Source organism: Poecilia formosa, unplaced genomic scaffold (genome assembly GCF_000485575.1).
Source record: "Poecilia formosa unplaced genomic scaffold, Poecilia_formosa-5.1.2 Scaffold63, whole genome shotgun sequence".
NCBI lineage: Eukaryota > Metazoa > Chordata > Actinopteri > Cyprinodontiformes > Poeciliidae > Poecilia > Poecilia formosa.
The window spans coordinates 1,671,032-1,694,285 of NW_006800002.1; the positions used below are offsets into that span (position 1 = coordinate 1,671,032).

The following is a 23,254-nucleotide window of genomic DNA, read 5'->3' on the forward strand; positions in this document are numbered from 1 at the left end:
GAAAGGTTGCACCAGCAGTTTGGTAGAATTTCAGATATTTAAAACAAAAAAAATCAATCAATAATTATCAGTATTGACTGATATTGTGATATTTTGTTAAGGCCATATCGCCCGATGTAAAACTGAAGATTAAACTTTGACAGTGTTCAAAAGCTTTAACAGGACGCTGAGTACTCATAGGTCTTACCAATCTACTTTGAAATAACCTCAAGCACATATTAAACAAATTCAACCAACTCTTTTAACTGACAATATAACTTTATTTTTTTTGTCACTAAAATAACTCGTTGTAACATGTCTTAACAGAACGTCCTCATTAACATGTTTTAAATTGATATAGCATCTTGAGTAAAACTTATGACAAAATGAATGAAACATGTTTCCATGTAAAACACCACATTGTTAAAAGTTTGTAAAGAGGAAGGATTTTTTTTCTTAATTTTATGACAAAATCACAATGCCATATAAAATACACTTTTATATATATATATATATATATATATATATCTAAAAGCATGAGCTGACTTGCCTTAAATCCAGCATATTTAGCCACGGTAGCTTTGACTTGAACAGAAATCATACAGCACCCACTGCTTTTAGATAACATTAAACAAGAAGAGCTTGTGTGAGCGACCCCTGAAGAGTTAGAAACCGTGAGGTTATCTTTCGATTTTTGCCCCCCGAAAAGTGCCATTTAGCATTAAACAATGACTGAGCAAGCTGTTTCTTACAGAAAAAATATAAGCTTTATGTCTCCATCTATACCATGTTAAGACAATGTGTTTCATACACAGTTATCCTGAAAAGTGCTTGTTGAAGTCTGAGCAGACTGTTGGATAGAAAACAAAAAAATATACAGTACGTTGGCCACATGTTAGACGTGTGTTACTCCTATACAGTGCCGGCCAAACGTATTGGTACCCCTGCTAAAGGTGATTTAAAGCCTTAAAATAAAATTCTCTTTTTAGGGCAGCAGAATATAATCAAGCTGAATATTTTAGAGAAATTTTGAGAACATTCTTAATATGTACTCAATAGTTTTGAGAATTTATCGTTTTAAAAGTATCACTGTAGTTTTCACAGATGTACATTGCTTCCTATTTGTCTTTTGTTTGTCTCAAGGTCAGTTTGTTTCATTTTATTTTAATTTTGTTCATGCTTTCTTTCATGCTAGCCTAGCTTATTTGTTGGCTAGCATCAAACAAGCTAACGTAGCTTGTTTTTAAAACAAGCTGAAACAAGCTAGCCTAGCTTGTTTCATGCTAGCCATGCATGAAACAAGCTAGGCTAGCTTCAGTTAAAGTCCAAGTAAAATTTAGGCAACTCCACATACGTACATAAATAAGCTTTTTCAACAACAAATCAGTCTTTACATAGTTTCCAGTGGCTGTTGTTGTCCAGACTTGGTGACTCCAAGTGACTCTTTGTTGCAGTTCTTTAAGATGCTCTCACAATGTTTCCTTTTCTAACAAAGTTTGCTGGCTTATTAATAAAATGCGTTTAGAAAAATTAGGAAATGAATGGGGTTTTGTGGAAACTTAATTGTGTGTCTTTGATGTGTGTCTTGTTTCTGATGTGCTCTTGTGTAAAACAGTCTACGTATGTTGGGATCAAGAAATTCAAAGCGTTCTGCTGTGTCGTCACCCTCTCAACCGTGATTTCTTTGAACATTGTGTATGTGGCCTAATTAAAGGTTAGTATTGTGGAGTAATATTATGCTTCTGCAATAAAATCTATATTTATTTTCTAGTTTCTTTTCCACATCTTTACCAGGGGTACCAATATATTTGTCCACATCTGTAAGTATATTACATTTTTTAAAAAGTTATTTTATACACATTCCTTAAAAATCATGTTATTAAATCACATGAATTTACCTTGTTATCCCTTGTTATATAGTCGAAACATATATACTTTTTTTTTCCTCAAACATGCTTCTTACACCTATTTCCAAATGTTAAATGTTAAAACAATCAGTTTGTTCCCGTTAAACTTTTCTGGAAGCTAATGTAACAAAAAAGTACCAACGGCACAGTCCTCACCGTCAGCCTCGCTTCACACTTCTTTTAGCAGCTCGTAAAGGTTAAAAACAAAAAGCGGTCTGTCGGTCTGCCTGAGGATAAAGTGCAGGTGTCCTTTGGCCCCAACATGGAATCAGATATAAAAGCAGTGGTTTAAGATCACTCTTAGACCCCAGCTTCTGATCTAAGAGCGGGGTGATAAAAAGCCTCGTGACCCAGGACATTGGACAGGAGTCTCTGTCCGTGCGGAGACATGCAGCTCTGGCCAGGTAAATATCCAGCGGCTGCTTTGCTGGATCTGGTGGATTTAGATCTTGGCGAGGCGTAATACCCCTCCATGTGGTCGTAGTGTGTGGGCTTGACTTTAGTGCTCTGAGTCCGTCTGCTGAGGTGCGTGGGGAAGGGTTCCAGATGTTCGGGATCCAGGGGAGATTTGGAGTGGTAATGATAGTAGTGACGATGTTCTCTGGTGCTCTGCGAGCGCACCGGTCTTCTCAGGATGCTGGGTTTCGCAGCGCTAGCCAGCACTGATGGATTCTGTTCAAAGCCTCTCGTTTGGCATCGGTGAGTGTGCTCGATGCTTTTCAGGTTGGGGCAGCCTCGTTCTGGCAACGAGGGGACTTTGCGGAGGAGTGGCTGCCTTGAGTAGCCCTCTTTGATATGAATCCGTCTCATCGGCCCAAATTCTGCGCCAGACCGTTGGCCATAGCTTTGCCTGCTTTGCCTGGACACCTCGGGGTATTCTTGCTGAGACCTTATTCTTGGGATGGTTGGCGATATGGCCACGGCTGTTTGGCTGTCCACGTTGTGGGCAGAGAGGAGGTTGGCGTTTCCGGGGTCTGACTTACTCCTTGTGTGCATTATGTCCCTTGGTGAGTCTGGGGCCTCACAGGGAGACACGGAGTGGTACGTGCTTTTGTGTCTCTCTTGCTGAACTGGTTGATACACAACCCTTTCAAAAACCTCTGCATCTCGAGCCTCATAAACCACAGTGTCTCTGCTTTCTATGTAAAGCTCCCTATTCACGGGAGAGGCGTGGCGTGGAGAGTAGTTGTAGTAATCCGACTGATCACCTTCCCTTGTGGAGTGGACTGTGTAGGTCTGATGGCGATGGATGCCACTTTGCCGACGGGGATCTATGAAATAACGAGGTCTTGGATCTCCCGAACTTGAGTCGGAATAGGGGCCATAGTGGTGTTCTGGGTGTACGTTCTCAAACTGCGTCCGTCCAGGCTTCAGGACGGCCTGGATTCGCTCTGGATATGGCACTTCAGGGCTCAGTTTCTGCTCCACATAAAGCATGGAGTCAATCGGCAGGATTTCTGTGTTCGCCAGCTCGTAATGACTGATCTGTGGGGAATGAAAAGAGTGTGCCCGCCGGATGGCCGGGTTTCTCACTGCCCTGTCCTCAGAGCTCTGCCATTGCCCCTGCTGCCTGTGGAAGTCGCCCTGGTAGCGCTTGTACTGAGGTGACAGCGGTTGTCTCAAACCTAGAGAGCTGTAGCGGCTCTCTGACGACTGCCTGTACAGGCCTTTATGCGCAGAGAGGTGCGGCGGCAGAGCGCTGGGCCGAGGGTAGTGAGGCGTAGGTGTTCGACCTGAATGAATCGGCCGGTGATGGTACTGCTGCTGCTGCTGATGATGATGATGGTGATTACTGAAGACATCCTCAAGCATGCCAGGAGGACTGTCGTCCTCTGGGCTGTAGGGATGGGCCGAAGAGGTCTGGAACTGTCTTGGGAAGACCTCTTCGATAGAGGCAGGCATCGACGACTCCGCCAGGACAGATCTGAAGTTAAAGGCATCCACAGAGTCCATGTTGGCATACACGGGAGAGGCTGGCGGGCTCCTTGCTGAGCCGATAGGCTGGCAGGGCGTCGAGACTCCAACACTCTGGTAAGTGTGATGTTCCTGTTTGACCTCCGACTCTCGTTCCTCTCTGTGCTCCCTCCCTTCAGCGCTGCCTTCCTCCAAACTCCCCGACCCGAGCGGGCTGACGTTAGGGGTGAAATTGCACACGCTTTCTTGACTGTCGGCAACCTGCAGCGGCTCCGGGTAGAGGTGCGAAGGCGAGAACTGGCCAGGGTGAAGGCAGCGGTGGGCCTCTGCAGCCGCTTGCCACTGGGAACCGTGAGGACCGCGGCACTCCTGAGGATGCACTTTGACGTCAAGAACGGAGGGTCGTTGTGGCCTGCAGTCGTGTGCGTGGCTTCTTCTTTGGGACGCGTTGCTGGCCTTCTGGGCAGATTCCGCCAGGGCCAAAGCCAACTTGCGCGCAGCACTCATCGAGGGAGGGTGAGGAGGGAGAACAGAGACTGAACTCATAAGTCTATCTGTTCCTGGGGAGGGATAAGACAAACAACGCTACAGTATGACAGGACAAACAAAGCTATGGTAAGACATGATGGGACAAGACACAAAAGCTTTCATAAGAAACTAGAGTGCATTAAAATTTGCATGCTTACTAACTATACAGATACGGATATAAAAAGGAATAAAGAACATGCCTTGCATATTTACTGAAACCGCTTAAACCTTTTCACATTTTGTTCTGCAACAAAAATAACCTTGGTGTTGATGGGGGGTTTATAGATTTTCTGTGATCAACACAAAGTTGAAGGCAAATATGTTTTAAAATTATTTTACAAGTATGCATTTTTACTGCAATTCCAGCTGCAAGTCTTTGAGGGTATATCCTCCAGTGCAGAGGCTAAATGTTTCTAGTGCTTTTTTGTAAAATAGCTCAAGCAATTTTTAAGTCCAGCCTAAGATACTTTGTTGAATTTAGGTATGGATTTTGATTGGGCCATTCTAACACATTAATATTTTTAGATCTGATCTATTCAATTGTAGTTCTGGTTATACTTTGCTTACGGTCTTTGTCCTGCTGGAAGGGGAACCTTCACAAATCTTTTGCAGCTGCAAAGAAGTTTTATAAAACCTACATGACAAACGTTTAATGGAACTTCCTTCAGTCGCCAGGTCCACATATTCTCTCACGTTAGATGTGGATATCTGTGTCACTATGGGCTTCTTGGGTGCTTCTGTGAATAATGTGATCCTTGTTTGTTGCAGATCTGGCATTTGTGCCGTCCTCTTTCAATGAACAAGGCTCTGTAACATGGTCAAAGTTTGGATTTTGAAACTTACCTACTCTTTAAATTTTTCCACAACTTTATCTGTGATCTGTCTCGTGTGTGTTCACAGAATAACTGGATTTAGACCAATAAACCGATATCCGATATTTACCAGCATAATATGCATTATATTTAATTCAATACTCTTTCAACACCTTAAGAAAACGACCACACTGCTGGCTTTAACACTGCTTCACAATCCTGCGCTGCATCATTATCACTGACCGACCTCCTTCCCTAAGCCATTCTAGGAACAAACGGCAGCAAGATGGAAATAAATATCGGTTGTTAATATTGGCTCTGTTTCATTTATTTTTGAGTTTCCAATATGTTACAAAGTTACTAATATCCTAGCCGATACCGATGTTAGTACCGATATATCGTGCATCCCTAAAATAAATGTACCGGTAAAGATTTTGAAAAATTATTTTTTCTCGGATAAAAATACATTTAAAACATATTCAAACTTTGTGTTTGTAACAGTACAAAATGTGAAAAAGCTTAGAGGGTTTGAATAGATCTGAAAGGCACAGCACAGATTTAGGATATTGAGAAACTAACCTGGATCAGGGAGGTTCTGGGCAGACTGACTGAGGTCTGTCACGCCGGACGCCTGACTCGCCGTGTTGATGGGGCTGCTGTGCTGAAACAACGCTCTCGGCTGTTTCCCGTCTGCTGCCGAAGCCTCGCACTTGTCCACGTTGGGAGAAGAAGAAGGCACGGGAGTCTGACCATCTGCCAGCATTTTTAATGATTTCTTCCTCACTTTGGGCGAGAGGTGCTTCAAGGCGACTTTTTTTCCACTTTTGCACAGAACCGGGCTGTCGTCCGGAGACCGCGAGCAGCCGACGTTGTTCTGGGAGGAGACGGGTTCAGATTCGTTGGGGCACCCCGCGCTCTTCTTCCGCCTGCTGCCGCGATGCATCGCGGGAGTCTGGCTGCACTGGAAAGACATGGGGTCGAAGTCTAAGGTCGAGATGCCTGCAGCCGGCGGGGAAAGGTCGAGGTCGTCCTCTGAGTAGTGAGGGGAAACGGCTGCGCGGCCTCGGTGGGCGCTGCGTTTACTGTCGTTCAGCTGGTGAGCGCGGCGGTCGTCTTTGTTTCTGGAGTTGTGCAGGTCGTCCCTGCTGGCGGCAGAAACGGCTTCGCTGGTCGAACGAGGTCTGAGGGGACGGTAACTCGGAGGCCCTCCTGGGTTGCATAGAAACAAAAAATATATATTTATTTATATAAATGTAAGCTGCTGAGAGCTCAGTGGAAGATTTTTTTATCATCTCCGGAAAGATTACCTCCTAAATTTTGCAAAGAAGTGAGAGATTCTTCGCTTTTAGTGGACCGCAGTGTGCCGCTATCTCCTCGTCCTCCTGCAAGAAAAAAATTATTCTGGATAAATCACACAACTTCCAAGATATCCTAAAAATAAATAAATAAATAAATAAAAAAGGGAGAAAAAAAAAGCTGTGGCTCCACAGCAAACTGACCTGGCAGTGCTATGCTCTTTATCTCATTTGGTTCACTGGGGTGTCGCTTTAGTTTACGCTTGGACACGGAGTGGGACTTGCCCAGGTGGAAAAAGGACAGCCAGTTCCCCACAGGAGACTTCTTCGACTTCACTAGAGGTCGCTTGCCACTGAGACACAGAGAACAAATCGTATTTAACGCTTGACCCTGAAAGTGTGCTGTGAAGTCTCAAGAATATCAAGGACAAAATGGTTCTGGCTGTTGCTTAGGCAACATTTTTATTTTTGTTTAGTCAAGGAAGTTGAAAGGTTTCTGCAGGTTTCACCGACTCAAATTTAAGACCTATATCCACAGAAATGTACCAGCTTCATCCAACCAAGTGGTGATAAATTTGCCTAGCTAGCTGCTGGCTTGTTATCAGTAGCTTCAACTGTGTCAGGTTTCACCAGAGACATGAATACAGATTGGGACATGCTCATTAAGGAGTTCATTCAGTCATTTGATTCATCAAGCAAGGACACAACTAAAACAGAAGAGCTAGCTCTGACTAGCTAGCTAGTAGGAGAACTAGCATTTAAAGAGATTTTTTTTAAACTCTACCTCTCCATTGGCAGTTCGATGACGGTGTGAAATTTTCCCAGTAGAGCTTCGGGTCCCTCCCCGACCTCGATGTAGTCGCTGTGGGAGAGGCAGGGGGTTGTGGCTGGAGATCCGAGCTGCGTCTGGGTCCGAGCCTGGGCCTCCTCTAAAGACAGCAGCTTTGTGGACGGGGAGCAAACCATAAGAGACTTTGGTCTTGATAAGGTGTTGTTACCTAAGATTGATACACACACATGCACACACACACACACACACACATTAGCACAGATACATACACGCATTTTGTTTTCCATTTCTTTATCCCTTAAAAATCCCTACCAGTGCTTTCTCTTAAAATCGAATTTAACTTTGTGCTGAAAAGGGACTCCGTGTTGTTGAGGATGAACTCCACCACCACCGACTGGATCCGCACCTCCATGAAGGCCGCCGTGCCACTAAAGCAGGCCGACTCAATCTGTCTGGACCTGAAACGGAGCACAGCGCGACCTAGTTCAGCGCTCGGCACCACTGAGATGTGCCCCAGTTCGCCGCGGCGGAGCGGCCAAAAGGAAGCGGTGAAATTTCCGACTGCGTCGCGGCCGAGATACAGTCACCTGAGGAGGTTCGGCGCCCAGACAATGGCCAGGTTTTTAGTGTGCATGTTGGTGACAGAGCTGAAGGTGGCCAAACGGGAAAGGTGCCTCATGAGGTACTCCAGCGTCCTGCGGATGTAAAAAGAAACCCTTGTGTCTGAGATCGTTCACTATTGCTCTCTAACAAACCTGTGAGGCATTCACAGAACAACTGTTGGTGATTAAATAAAACAGAAGTGGGCTCCATGTATTCGACTAGTCAGTTGAACTGGATCTTATTTACACTCACCAACTATTTTTGGTAGATATCCTAGTACACTTGATATAAGACAAAACTAACTTACAAATAACTTTTCAGCAAGAAACAAGACATTTCCCCACACTGCATCCTACTGAAAAGTTAGTTTACAAGTGTAGTAAAATATTTCCACTAGAAACCAGACAAAAAAAATACCTGGTTAAGATGCTCATATAATTCACAATGCACCGATATTCTCTCAGTTAGTAGATCTTAAAATATGTAAGGTCTTTTTAGATGGGTAAGAGTTTATCAAGGAGATATGACTACCAATGCCCATCAGTTTTTTATTAAGATTTTTATTTAGAAACGATTTTCAAAAACATTCAATCATTTTCATTTAAATTTACAATTTTGACTGATTTGTGTTTGCCTATTATACCTAATCTCAACGTAAAATGATAAAGTTTGTGGTCATAATGTGGGAAAAAAAATAATGGAAAAAAGTTGGAGAAATTTAAATACTTCTCTCAGGGCACTACGAGTGTCGGCAGTGGTTAATGGAAGAAGCTCATATAATTCACGTTGAACCGATATTCTCTCAGTTACTAGATCTTAAAATATGTCTGATTTGCTCTAGTGAATGGATGTCGGGAGAGAAAATGACAGAATTTAGCAGCTTAGGGGAGGATGACCTGAGCTTGGCAAGATAAAGATCAAGATTAAGCAGAAAAACACGAGTTAAGCAAAGTGTCTTTCACCAAAATGAGAATCTAAAAATGATCCATTCCACTTACTGACAGCAGGGGGCAGCAGTGAGCTGTAAATCTGACCTGTAATGAGGAGGCGGCAGCTGCTGGATGACATTGTGGATTTTTACCAGCCTCTCCTCGTCTGTGGCTGCAGACACAGCTTCCTGTGACGAAACGGAGGACAAAAGCACGGAGTCTAACAACCGAAGCAGACGAGTTAATCTGACTCTCGGCTTCAAAGCGGTTCTTGGAAAGCTTGTCACAATGCAACGACCTCATTTTAAGCAGCACTTTGAAAATGAGATAAATGTCTCTTTCATTCAACCAATCAAGGAGCGACCAGAAAGACGTTGCCTGCACATCGACTGACACAAAGCTGAATCAGCTCCCGTGCAATTTTTTAAGGACTGTGCTCACCGAGAACCGGTCGTAGAGCTGGTAGGTGAGCAGCGGGTTGGGCAGCTCTCTGAAGTACAGCTTGCACAGGGAGCCCACAGAGTGGATGTCCTGTTGGAACAGTTCTCGGCTCAGGTCTGGGATCTGCTCAGAGTCAAACTCGTGCCTGGAGACGGAACAGAAACACAAGAACCCATTCGGACATAAAATATTGAATTATTGTCTCCACAATAACAGAAAAATGAGCAATTCCTTCTTCTGTATCTCAATAATAATAAAACAGAAGTCATTGTATTTAAGAGATCAAACTATTTCTTCGGATGTCATGAACACTTTACTTCCTGTAAAGTGTACAGGACGTAAAGTGTACTTTATAGGAAGTAAAGTGTACTTTACAATACATTGACGTAAAAGTCTATGTTTTATCTTGCTATATTTATTTAGTTCTTACCAAACTAAAGCCTTAAAAAATGCTGAACAGATTATGAAAGCTTTCACACCTGAAAAAGATTAAATGGAAAAATTATTCAACTTCAATTTTCACTCCCTCAAAAAGATTTTCCTTTGTTACAGGACAGATTTTAAGGCTATTCACTTGTTTTTAAGTTTATAGGTGGTCTTTTCCCATCATTCTTAAAGGATCTTTTAAATAATTATAAATTACTATCCCCACTAGCGTAAAATCCTTTTGCCCTGAGATGTTTCTAGATACAAATGAAAAAGAAGAGGTGATCATAGCTATCATCAAAAATCAAGAATAATTTACAAAGTCACGTAAAAGCTTTTTACTTTCAATTTTATCTTTATGTTTTATTACAATTACAAAATCAATTTTTTATCATGTTCTTATCGCACCTAAGCAAATATTCCTACTGTCATGAGTTTATTGTCCTGGTTTTCTTTTGCAGCATTTCATACATATTTGTTTTTGTGCAGTAAAATAAATCTGACACTGACATTAACTGAATGATTTCTTACAAAATCAGTAAATATAAAAACAATAAATCCATAAAATCCCTTTGAAACAAAAAAAGACCAACAGATCTTCAACATGTCTACATCTTTGCGTGTGCCGTATTTCCTGAGCTGCTAGAAGGAGGCGTGACGCGGCGAGAGCCGAGCTTTTCCCATTAAGCTTTTTGATTGGCTGCCCAACCCCATCAGCTCATGTGCCGCTCAATTTATCCACTGATGGGAGTTTGTTTTATGGAAGCAGCAAAAAATACAGCAACGCTCTCAGAAGCTGCACAGCGTTAATCAGATTTCCATTGATAGATTGGGGGGGAAAAATCTACTTAAAAGCACTAAAAGTTAAAGACTTGGACAGCAGCCGCTTCAGCCGCCGCTAATTGGCTGCACACTTATTTATGTAACATATCAATATATCTGCAATTTTGCCAAAGTGCCACATTTATACAAGTAATTTATACAAATAAATAAGCCTGAAAATAAATGCAGTTAAGAAGTAAAAAAAAATGAAAATAATAATCACATTTTGTGAATAATAACTGCGTTCTTCAACTAAATGTGCAATTCAGTAAAATAAAATAATAAAAAAAATACTCTGAAGTTCCCAGTCGTAATATATTCATACCGTGTGTAATTATTTCCGTGCTTTTATAAATATTTAATGGTTCCTTTTACTGCAGTGCACCAGGAGCAAATTCAGCTCAACAAATGAATCCTGGCATCTGATTGGCTTCAGACCAACCAGAAGCCCCGCCCCCTGACACAGACAGGGAAGGACTGCTGATACAGACTTTCTATGGTGAAGTAGAGAGGAAGCACAAACCTCAGTTTCTGGATGTTGGAGGAAATCCCTGAGAGTCTGTAGATCCCATCCACGACGCCGATCTTCTCGATGAACTCTGCACAACTTTTAACGACCTGCGGGACTGAAGGACATAAAGACGAGACGCAACGTTCAGCCATTTTGTCTGTGTCTTCTAAAAACATCTTGTTGGGTACTAAAAGATGACATCTTCTGCGTTCTACATTCTCCATACTAATTATTTAAAGTTTTTTCGGTAACACCTTATTCAAAGGAGTGTGCATAAGACTGATATTACACTGTCATAAACATGACAGAACAACGGACACGAACATGAAGGCGTTTTCATGAATGCTTATGACTGTTGTCATGAAATGTCTTTTGGTAAATAATGACACTCTGAATGCAGAGTTGCATTAAAAGTTGCATTAAAAGTCAATTAGAAGAATCAACTTTGCATTAAAAGTATTATTTACAGATTTTTTTATGAAATGAAAACCGACGTGTTGAACAATGGCAGACTGCAGATTCGATAAAAACCACAAAGAGGTTTGTTTCTGGAGAATCCTACAATAAACAAGCCTCAGGCTGTAAATACCAGACCTCCCAAATGTTTCTGCATTATTCATCACATTTCTTCAAACACGCAAGTGATTCTAATTCGATTAAAATAAAAATAAGGACAAACAATTTTAAACGCTGCCAAATCTTACCAAGTATTTTTGCCTAGTTTCAGTTAATAAGGCAAATCTAACTTGCATGTAACTTTTCAGCAAGACATAAGAGCTTGTTTGAAGTCAATTATTTGTTAATATTGATGGGAAAACAACCAGTTTCACTGGTAGATTATTTCACTCTTAAGACATTTTTTCCCATGTTATTAGTGAAATAATCTGTCAATTTTCCCATCAATGTTAAGGAACTATTTACTCCAAACAAACTCCTTTATCTTGTTAAAAATGTACTTGTTAGTTACTTTAGTCTTATTTCAATCATACTATGATATTTGTACTAGAACAATGGTTGATATGAACATTATGGAGCTAAATAAATCTGGAGATTCATGATGTTAACGTGAGACAAGATGATCTTGAATCAGTAGCTGAGAATTTACTCAGCGACTTCATTTTTGTTTCAGCATGGATGATTTTGCTTATACGGAAACAACAAAGTATTTCAAAAACAGGTTCTAAACCAGACTAACCTGGCATTAGTCTGTTTTTATTAAGTTAAAGCGTGTGGGATATTCTACCGTCGTGTCCTGAGTTGTGGAGATGCTCCCCCAGGTCGCAGCCAAACACTCGCTCCCTGAGGATCCCGCGCTGCCGCAGCTTCTGCGGCGGCGGCCGAGACTTCATGAACGACCTCAGGAAGGTCACCAGCTTCCCGTGCTTCTTGCACACTGAATGCGCACGAAAACACACACGGGAGCCACGTTACAAAGGAACCTGACTCAGATCCCGGTGAGCGAGTCTCTGAAAACTGGCCACGTCCCAACGCACACCGACTAGTACCTGGCTTTGGCACTGAGTTTTGAACGCTAGGTGGGATCTTCTCGTTTATCAGCTCCACGCAGTCGCAGGGGAAGAACCCGACCTGCAGGAGGAGAGGTGGAGAAGAGAGCGAAGAGGTACAAACGGAGTGAGTGACGAGTGGGGAGAGGCGATGAGGTCAAGAAAAACCTCAGACTGAGCATTGATGATATTCATGACTGAATCAAACTTTTGAGGTTTGAACAAACTTTCCCAACTAAACTAAACCTTTTTTAAGCTGATCTGTGCTGATCTCATCACTGGTTTACTGCCATCTCTGAAGACGACCTATGAAGTTTGTTTTTCAAGTAGCACGATCAATTTTCACTTTCTTTTCAGATTTAGAAAAGCTAAAATACTAACAGTTTGGATCCAATTTTGCAACATCAAATGTTTTTTTGCGTATTCTTTTAAGCTTTATTTTGAAAAACCAACATAAACCCTTTTATATTTTTTCAGTTTACTTCCATTGGTAACATGATAAGAAATATTGAGGCTTTTATTTTAGAAAGCATCTTTAAGGCTGCACTTTATAAAATAAAAAGAATAAATAAAAGAGTTGTGATTGGTTCTGGATTTCTGCAAATGGCCGGGAGGAAATAGAGGAAATACATTTTTTACCACATTTTTTGTCTCATATTGTACTATGTTCACATGATGACAGTTTTAACAAATATAATTATTATTATTTTACAAAAATTACATTCGATTTTTCAAGACTCGTTTAGCTCCAGGAATTTTTTTTTTTTAATAATCTATGAAAACTTGAGGATATTATTTTGAGAAATAATTTTGTTTTGTTTTATTTCAAGTGTAATAAGATTTTTCCAGTAGAATCCAGACCAAAGGTACTCTAGGACTTTGTGTGTTTTCCCACAGCAGAAGGTTTACCTGGAAGCCATGCTTCCCTCTCCACCAGCCCGTGTCTTCTTTAGGCGGCATGTCGATGACAGACACAATATCCCCGACCTAGATCAGAAAGAGCTCTCTCTATGACGCTCATCAAAACTAAGTGCAAAAATATGCAGAAAAAAAACATACACCTGACAGACTGGTCCACGCCTGAGCATGTCTCTGTCTCCTTACCTCGAAGGTTAACTCGTCGGTGGCCTGAGCCGTGTACCGTTTGGTGACGTGGGCGGCAGCGATGGCGGGGACGTTGATCGAAGCTTCTTCAGAAACCAGCAGATGGTTGCCCTTGTTGTCGATCTAAAAATAAAGACAGCAGAGATGCTGTTGGCACATCTTACGCCCAAAAAGCCAGAGCAGGGAGTGGGAGCTGGTCACGATTTATCATGAGACGACGGATGAAAGAGAAGCAGAGAACAATGGAAAGTTAAAAATGTTTTGTTTTTGCCTCCACTTGAGCTTCCAGCGTTTTTAATGTCAGTGGAAAGTAGAGCAGGTGAATTGGCCCCAATGTTCTGTCTGTTTGTGTGTAACGTGAAGGATGTACTTTTTTTTACTTATGTTTTTAGAAATCAGATATCTGCTTTGCTGCCAGTGGTGCTGCCGACTTTTGTAACGCATAAAGACAGTTACAAAGTCGGCCTTCTGTCACCTGAAGAACATCTCCAGGATTAAAGGACGAATGTCGCAACAAAGAGAAACTCATATAAAATCTAACTGATTACAGTGTCCTCACATTCTGCCTACAAAAATCAATAAGAAAACTGCAGCTGATCCAGAACGCTGCTGCTCACGTTCTGACTAAAACCAGGAAGATAGACCACATAACACCAGTTTTAAAGTCGCTACACTGGCTCCCTGTAGCTCAGAGAATAGACTATAAAATACTGTTGTTAGTTTATAAATCACTGAATGGTTGTTGTATCAACCTTCCAGACCCCTCAGGTTCTGGTTCTGCATCCCCAGAACCAGAATCAAATGAGGAGAAGCAGCATTCAGCTTCTATTTGCCACAAATCTGGAACAAACTTCCAGAAAACTGCAAAACTGCTGACACACTGAGTTCCTTCAAAACTAGACTAAAACCCAACAAGCTTAACCTGTCTGTGGATTTATAATAACTAGAGCATAGATTAACTCAATTCAAGTGGCAACTTTTTACCACTTGTCTTTATGTTATGGACTATATATGTTATGTTTTCATCACCATAAACTGTCTTGTTGCTTAAATCTATAAAAATAAACTTGACTTGATATAAAAACGTGTTGAGGAATGGATGGAGCAGGCTAAGATATAAGAAATAATCTGCAGTACTAATATTTTTTTTTACTTACTGAAGTCGTGTGTTGTACTAAAAGCCCAAGGCAAAAGAAAAATAAATAAATATTTTTTTAAAAATCATTCAAATCCACAAAATACTCTACAACTTTACCACTGTGGCTGTGATTGTTAAAACAAATACAGGAAAATGTCATTCAGCTCCTTTTTGGAACTTCAGAGTATGAAAAACATACAACTCCAAAAATAACTTCAGATGAGAATCAAACATGTAAATACAAAGCCAACCTCACCGGTTAGATAAGTAAGATCAACTGAACTCTGAACACATTTGCACAGTGCTTGAAATTTGCTACAGAAGCTTCACTTTCTGTCACCGATCATTAGCTTGCTACTTGAAAGTCGCCAGAAAAAGCTGCACACCTCTTTTTTTTTTCTTGACACCAGTGCTGTCTGTCTGCTTCTCACACTCAGGCAAACACTCCCTGCCTTATGAACCAGTGCAGTAATTAAGTCTTTGACTCAACATTTAGAAAAAAAAAGAGCTACACTGCAAAATGTAGGAGAATGTACTTTGGCACGGATGTGTAGGATTCCCAGCAGGGAATAACAATTCCTTCATCTTATCTGCGATATATTCCAACCATAATCTAATTTTACTGACTGTTCCTTAGATAAACATCAGTCATGTTAGCGTTTCAGATCATCACAACAGAAAAGCACAATAAAAAAGAACTCCTACCTCCATCCATGTTAACACAGGACCACAGTTGATTTTGTTGTCCGCGATGGCAGAGAAGCGTGACAGGTAGCTAGTCAGCATTGTGGTGACTGACTGAAAGGAGACAAAAATAAAATAAAATAAAAAAGCTAGACCTCAATAAAGCTCCAAAAATAAACATGACGTCACACAAGCCAGCAGAGGTACAAGAATTTCTGCAAACGAATTCATGCTCTTGTATTTTGCTTTGTTTTTATAATGTTACAGCCACAAACTTCAAAGTTTTTCATCAATATTTAACACAAAGTATTGCTTTGTTGTGAAGTGGAAGGAAATGATACACCGTCTTCAAGTTTTTCTTCTTTTTTTTTCCAAATAGGTCAATATTTAGAGAAAAAATTGTTCAATACAATGACAGCTGAAAGTTTATTAGGGTCTACTTTTTCCCTTCCTCTTTACAAAATAAGTCAGGCTCGGTCAGGTTCAGCTTCTTTGAACACCAGTTTTAGTGTTAAACTGTGTCTTTTTAAATAATTATTTGCATGGCATTAGGATTATTATGCAAACAAATGTAATGGTTGGTGCTGCCTCTTGGACTCCAAGAGGACTCACTTGTTTTTGTTTTTTATCTCAATCCTGGTTAAATGAAGGTAAAAAATAATAATTCAAAAGTTGAATTTGGACTAGGCCATTGAATACGCTTTGGACTGGTAGATGTGTCTGCTGAAGAAAGTAATGCCCAAAAAATATCAGCAGTGAATCTCTACAACTCTTCTAAAATAAATACATAAAAAAATGGAGATTATATCTAAATGGAGGAAAAAGTTTCAAAGGTGCATGAATGCTTTCATGAATGTGGAGACGATACCTCAACAGTGTCCTCTAAGGTGTCGTAGCGTGGCAGTTCGGTGAGTTGGGAGTAACGGCGGTCGTAGATGCACAGGTGCAGGTGTTTGTCCAGCACTCGGAAATCCTCGTAGGATCTTTTCACCAGCCAGTTTCGAGCCTGACGGGGACGACGCAAAGCAAATCAGGACCAAACTGAAGCGAAAGCGCCTGCTGCTTTTGGGAGAAGCCAGAGCACCACTCGGATATTCAAGTAATGTTACCTGGCAAGTGATCTGGACGAGAAAGACGAGTTCTTTGGAGTCCAGACCGGGCTTCGGTCCCTCGCTTTGCCCCTCTGCCAAGGCCAACTGCACAGGGAGACAAACAGGAGGAAGGAGACACAGAGGAGCTTGGATTGAGGATGGAGCATAAATAATAGATGAGTATGATACAAAACCCCTCTCTGTTTTTGGGACTGGGCTACTAAAAGTGCATCGTGTCCCATATTAATACTGGATTTACCACTTACATTGGATGCCTGGCGTTTCATCCTGCAGTTTTAAATGTTTAGCAGATTTCCTTTTTTTTCTTCTGCGAAATTATAGATGATAGGAAATCAACCCTTAAAGAGACCAAAGACGTAAATGGAGAATTGACTTCAGAGGCCTCCGTGCTGAGGAAGTTTTGGTTATTTATAACTGTTAGCAACCCGTCCAGATACACTGTTACACAACATGCAGCGACCTAGTTACGACAAACCAAACCGATGAAGAGAAATTTGTTGTTGAGTGAGTCATTACGGTCAAAACGCAGTTCATCGCAACGCTTTCCTTTTTTTTTCCCCCTAGTCCAAACTACAAAGCTAATTAAGCTGTGGAGAGGCTGAAAAGGTCAGTGGTCCAGTGATGGGAGAGAGAAGAGGGCAGATTTAGAGAAATACAGAGAAATTATGAAAACATTAGGCAACAATGCAGCTTTTTTTCTCCCGCACTCTCTCTCTAAGTAAAAAGCATCTCCACCATTTTTCCCCAGAAATATGCCCCACGTCAAACAACTAACCCACCGTCACGTCACGGGCCTCGTTCAGGTTACCTCCTGCTAGAGCATCTCAGATGTCCGACAGCGGATGAAGTAAGAGCTTCCTCTTTGTGTGTGGGACCACAGCGAGCTCCTCAGAGCAAACAATAAAAAAAAGAAAAGAAATAGCCAAATCTAGGCTGAGAGCAGAAGGGTTTAAAGGTTCTCCTGACTCGCCCGTTTCTCGTCCCAACAACAACAACAACGTTGCACGCGAGAAGCTTATTTGCAGAGCAACCAGCACCGGTGAGCTACAGAAAGCAGAGAAAACGAGACGCTGATGCTTTCCCTCTGCTCCCTGCCTCCTTCTTCCCCCCCTCCTCCTCCTTTTCCTCCTGCCTCTCCTGTACTCCATCACCCTCCCCCCTGTTCCTCTCTCTCAACCGTTCTCTCTCTCTCGTGACAAAAGGTGGTTCGCCTGTAAACGGGTTCATCTGGGACACACGGACACAGATGCTCATCCGTCACATAGCAACATGAGACAGATGAGACTTCCTAATCTGCAGACGAATCTGTCGGGATGCAGATGGAGGATGTCTGCTGCTCTGCAGGCATCACACCCAAGACTCGACCTCTGCTTTCCGTCTTTGTCGTTAAGACTCTGCGGCTTATGGCGTGATCCGAGAACACAGAACAGAGACTCGTCTCCCAAACCGAATCAAACGCACCCCGGGGCGTTGGGCGGAAGCGTCTGAATCTGCATGTATGCAGCTCTGCCTTCAGCGTCAGTGTCGCCTCAAAAAGGACGTTTCTGCTTTTGCTCACACTGTTTTTCTGCACATTTAATGACGAAGACGCAAAACATTCAGCCAAACAGAGCGAAAGCGTCTCAGATTAATGCTCAGCCAGCCGTAGCGTTGCTCACTGATGCGGTCGTGCAGGGGGTCGGCGCCGCCATGTGCATCACATGCACCGCTCAGGATGCTTTGTGCTAAGCTAAAGCAGCGGCTCCCAGCTGTGCAGAAACGTCTGACGCCCTCTGCAGGCGATCAAGCAGAACTACGAGAGTTGTAGTTCTGCAACTACAACTGGCTAAATGCTTACTTCTGCACATCACTAAGCCTGACGCGATAAATCAATCAATTAATTAATTAATTAATTAATTAATTAATTAATCGCATGATGAATAGAAATAAGCTCAGTAATTTCCATCTGCATTATTGATCGTCTTTCTTGTATCTCTCTCTCCTCTCTACCAAACAATGGAAAGTCTTCAGTCTGGTGTGTTGGGCTCAGATAGCTCCACGTTTTTGAAGGACAGTTTCCATTTCATTTGTTGTTTCAGGTGTTTTGTTTGGATATTTAAGATGTCTTCCAGTTCCACCGTTACACTTTCATTAGAAAACAAAGTTTTCGAGAAGGTCTTATTGCATTATTATGCCATTACATTACTTCAAAATGATCTCAAAACAAAAAATGAAAAAGTACAAGAAAGAGCAAGAGAGAAAGGTAAGAGCAGCCGAGAATGAAGGTGGAAATCACCAAAAAATGATAAGTTTGGAAACGCTAAGCTAGAGTCAGGGTATTCAGAACAATGTCCACTCAGGACAAAACTAGTCGAAATATGTCTTCAGATTGATTTGAGTTCATGCAGTTCAGTCCTAAATGACATATCAAGTTAAAAAGAGGAACCTTTATGTTTCAACTCATCAATATCGAGAAAAACTGCTTTTTTGTAAAAGATCAAGAAGCAGGTAAAGCATAAAATAATGTAACCTACGTTGTCTATGCGGAAAATGAAACTCCTTGTTAAGAATCAACTTGCTGTCTGCAACCTGCAAGGTGAAAAACAATTTCCTGCCATTCTCCAATGATAATCGTTCATTTGTGCTGTTTGACAATAAATTTTCATTTCCAGGACCAGCATTAAGTTCCTGCTGACAGCTAATATTTGAGTCTGAAGGCGGCAGCACTAAGCAAATCCAAGTTTAGGCAACCTGCCTGTAGAAGCTGAACAAAAATAAGCGTAGTAAGTGCAGAATATCGTCTGCGAACAGATGCAAACATGGCACGTCAAGAATACGAGGGAAAACTGCTGCAGTGATTGTCCAGAAAACACAAACAAGGTTATCGGTTATGCCAAAAGTGCAGCAGCGCAGTCTGAGACAGCAGCAAATATAGCAGCTGAACGCCGGCCAAGTGCACAGTTATGAAAGCTAATAACTCTCTGCAAAGTATTTTTAGAGCTCACCTGAACGTTGCCAAAATCGACAGTCTCATAGTGGAAATGGGCACACTCTGCCAATCTGGGGAAGTGACCTCTGGGGAACGTTAGCCTAGAACACACAGAAGAGCGGCTACTCATCAACATTCAAGACACACCGACGCTGCGATGAGGAGCGGAAACAAAGAGAAAGAGGAAGGGAGAGGTCAGGCTTGTGCGGCGAGAGACAGAGCGCCGTTTAAGATTCAGACCGGCTGGTCGGCGTGAGAGGCGCCCAGCGCTGGAACACAGGCTCCCCCTTCGCTTCACTGGCCTGAATAAGGAGCCTTATATTCAGGCCAGTGAAGCGGCCCCTAAAAGCGGCGGCAGCGTCACTGAGAGCACCTACTTTTTCATGTTCTTGACCTTCATACTCGCCGTGCTGACGCAGGAGCGCAGGAGGGGCTCGGCCTGGTGTTCTGTGATGTCATCACTCTTCACCTGCCAAGAGCAGAAAGCATTAACGGGGTCCGTGATGGAGAAACCGATAGTTTATGACGTTGGAACGTGTAATGGAAGCACATTCCTGCCTCTGACGGCTTTTAAAATAGGAGTTATATCATTTTTCCTCAGTGGATTACATATTGTGAAAAAACAGAGTCTCACCACGTATTTTTGTCTACTTTGTAGTGAAAATATCTGAATACCTTAGAGAAACTACAAAACTACAATACAAGTAAATTATCAGCAAGATGTAGGAGCTTAAGTTAATAATTCAACAAAAGTAAAACATTTCTTCTTACGAGTGAAATAGTCAGTGAAACTAGTCATTGTTTATCAATATTAAGAAATGATTGACATAAAAGAAGCCCCTACTTCTTGCAGAAAAGTTACTTATCGGTTTTGTCTTATTTCAGGAGTACTAAGATATTTGCGCTAGTAACTACACGAGCTGGCGTGGTTTGATTTTACGATGCACTGTGTCAAACGATCCAAACTAATTGATAAACTTGTTCCTCTCCTTGCCTGTGGTGGCGCTGCACCAAGAACCACTGAGAGAAACAACATGTCAGAAGAAGACACGAGCGTAACGTCCTTTTTCAAGAAATGCAAACAAAAATGCAGTGGTGTCAGATTGTAGGTTTTCTCTTTTGTCTTTGGCAAAACACGAAGAGCCATTTGTCCCGTAAGCATTAGATTCTTGCATTTGTCTTGGTTCTATTTACCCAGAATGCCCTACACCATAGTCTGGTTCCTGCTTTTGGAGCGGTCTCTGGTCTGCTTGCCTCCACATTTGCATCAGAATAGCACCAGAGTTCACTTTAATCAAACCCAGAGCGAGGTTTTTAGGCGGACCAGAGTTCACTTTTTTTTTTGCTTTGACAGCAAATTCACACCTCCCCAAACGAACTGGACAATCAAAACACATGGACTAGAGTTTGATGAAACATGGCTGGTGTGAATGCAACATAAGTCTTTCAAACCTAAGAACACATCGCCTGGTGATGGCCTTATCCCTTATCCCTTTACTTACTCAAATTTTAGCAAATATTAATTGGACGTATGACTGTATTTGAGGCTGTATGTGTAGTTTTGACCATTTTTTTAATTTGCAGAAGACCAGGATGAATTTAAAGTCGTCAACTGAGACCTTGTGATCTGTTGAGGCGACATTAAAGTGTGAGTCAACTAAAGAAGCAGAGCAGAGCATCCTCATGGAGGAAGGACAACATGTCTGATGGGTTTTGTGTATTCTCTTGCATCAGCTATGAGTCAGTGCCATGTGTGTGCTTATTTATAAATATATATATATGTGTGTGTGTGTGTGTGTGTGTGTGTGTGTGTGTGTGTGTGTGTGTTTGTAGGCATGTACCGCGGCAGTGGATGTCTCCTGTGGCTGCTTCTCCTCTGGAGAATTAATGTTGGTAGCTTGAGGTAAGGCATCGTTTTTGTCGAGGTCAGCAGGTGGGGTCGGGTCACTGTGCAAGAGGTAAAGAAAAAAAAAAAAGGTTGGAAACAGAACAGAAGCTGAACTATTGTTATGAAAATGAGGCCTCTCGATATATTTTGTTTAATTTTCATCCACCAGAGGGAGCAAGTGAGGGAGAATCACTGGAGTGGCTTGAGCTGGAATCATGACATTGCACCAGCATGCCTCAAAAAAATAAAAAAAAACAGAAAACATGTCATACTGAAGCTATCACCAAGAAAATACACATTTATTATTTATGTTAGCTGTAACTATGAACAATTACTGAGATCAGTTTAGAAAATATCAGCAGTTTCTGCTTTAGTAGAGAGGGGAAAAAAATGAACCCTGATCCAGTGGTTGTTTTATTTGCACTCCAAAGCTCACGTGTTCAGTGAGGCATAAAGACAATCCACCCACAGGGAGAGCTTCACAAAACCTTCACTTGAAATGTGATTCAATGTATTGAGGAGTGGAGGGTGAGGCCCATTCAGGCAAACTTTGATAAGCAACAAAGGCCACAGGGAGTTTGGGAATCTTACAGAGATTCAGCCTGATCGAACCTGGAAATGTGGCAAACAAACATCGACGTTTATGTGCTCCAAAATTACATGAGCAAGCGCAACAAAATAGTGGAGTCTGAAACTGATGGAGGTTGAAAAAGGGATAGTTTGTCTCTCTGCTTTACTCTGATAACTGGGTCATTTTTTTAAAAGCCTCACTTCTGGTTTTATTCATCTCAAATTCAAAATTCCCATGTTCCTTTAAAGCAGCACGCCACACGCTATCTGGTCTTTTCATCATCATCCAGGTGAGCAGACACACGAAGCCAGGGAAACACAAAAAAATAAATAAATAAGAGTAACTCACCCCTCAAGGACGTCACTACTTCCTGGTTCTCCCCGGGGTCCTGAGGCAGCATTCTCAATCACCGCGGCAACCACGCATCCAGCTTCCATGATGCCGCCCTGCTGCAACAGCCCGCTGTAGAGAAACGTGAGTGGGAGGAGAGAGAAGGAGAGAAAGTCACGGCGGGAGGGTAGGAGGGTCCGAAGCTGCGGAGCCACCAGACGTTAACCCACTCGAGGCCGCCATCCACCCCGGCTGTAATCTGGGATGACATCATGCCAGAGTGCCGCGGGCTGCCACGGCGACCAGAACGTGTCAGGCTGTGAGTTCGCAGGATGGATTTCAGCTTCTGTTTCCTCCTAGATCTGACAGATTTCGGTTGAGAAGCGACTCTCGCGCTCTCCAAGGAAACGGCAGGTTTGTCCCGGCAGCCAGAGATTTCCCCTTTACTTTTTAAATTCCACTGCTGTGAAAATGTATTTCCCACAAAACAGATTCCTTCTGTTTTTGCTATTTGGTCATGACAAAGATAACTTGGGTGAATACAAACATCGGTTTTCAGATGGTAATTTTATTTGTTAGCAAAGATAAGGAATCCCAATGAAATATTTGCCTCCTTGTTTAATCATAAATTAATGGTGATTTACATTTTGGGGGGCTTAATTTCATCAGCCATGCCCAGGCTGATTACTGCTACGCCTGGAGAATCAAAAAATCACTCAGGTAGAAACTGTTCGTCAACACAAAGTAGGCTGAAACAATCTTAAAAAGCAACTTGTCGTGCTCCAATGTTCAGAGATCTAAAAGATGTAAAAAAAACAGAAACCGTCATCCAAATACGTTTTAACCGTACATCTCGATTAAAAGTGCCTAATTATGATATAAGATGATAAAATATTAGAATGTGTTGACAACCTGCCAAAGAAGACACTCTCAGATGGCGTATAAGGCTTATTCTATGCAGTGCAGTTCTGTGTTTGTATAGTACAAAACTGTAAAT

General features: G+C 42.0%; 1 protein-coding gene across 1 annotated transcript in view; it reads right to left on the reverse strand.

Annotated features, from left to right (window-relative positions):
• Positions 1 to 488: 488 nt before the first annotated feature.
• The window catches only part of arhgap32a (Rho GTPase activating protein 32a), a 32,003-nt gene continuing 9,237 nt past the window's right edge, over positions 489 to 23,254 (reverse strand). The window contains exons 2-22 of the mRNA XM_007554389.2: positions 22,276 to 22,389; positions 21,310 to 21,415; positions 19,846 to 19,937; positions 19,485 to 19,569; positions 16,498 to 16,584; positions 16,257 to 16,394; positions 15,410 to 15,502; positions 13,567 to 13,689; positions 13,372 to 13,449; positions 12,463 to 12,544; positions 12,201 to 12,350; positions 10,970 to 11,072; positions 9,199 to 9,343; positions 8,863 to 8,945; positions 7,813 to 7,920; positions 7,538 to 7,683; positions 7,220 to 7,433; positions 6,640 to 6,788; positions 6,448 to 6,522; positions 5,720 to 6,349; positions 489 to 4,360 (exon numbers count right to left, since the gene is read on the reverse strand). Of these exons, the coding sequence (XP_007554451.1) occupies positions 2,187 to 4,360; positions 5,720 to 6,349; positions 6,448 to 6,522; positions 6,640 to 6,788; positions 7,220 to 7,433; positions 7,538 to 7,683; positions 7,813 to 7,920; positions 8,863 to 8,945; positions 9,199 to 9,343; positions 10,970 to 11,072; positions 12,201 to 12,350; positions 12,463 to 12,544; positions 13,372 to 13,449; positions 13,567 to 13,689; positions 15,410 to 15,502; positions 16,257 to 16,394; positions 16,498 to 16,584; positions 19,485 to 19,569; positions 19,846 to 19,937; positions 21,310 to 21,415; positions 22,276 to 22,364 (4,950 nt within the window). The 5' untranslated portion in view covers positions 22,365 to 22,389 and the 3' untranslated portion in view covers positions 489 to 2,186. The remainder of the gene's footprint in view (positions 4,361 to 5,719; positions 6,350 to 6,447; positions 6,523 to 6,639; positions 6,789 to 7,219; positions 7,434 to 7,537; positions 7,684 to 7,812; positions 7,921 to 8,862; positions 8,946 to 9,198; positions 9,344 to 10,969; positions 11,073 to 12,200; positions 12,351 to 12,462; positions 12,545 to 13,371; positions 13,450 to 13,566; positions 13,690 to 15,409; positions 15,503 to 16,256; positions 16,395 to 16,497; positions 16,585 to 19,484; positions 19,570 to 19,845; positions 19,938 to 21,309; positions 21,416 to 22,275; positions 22,390 to 23,254) is intronic.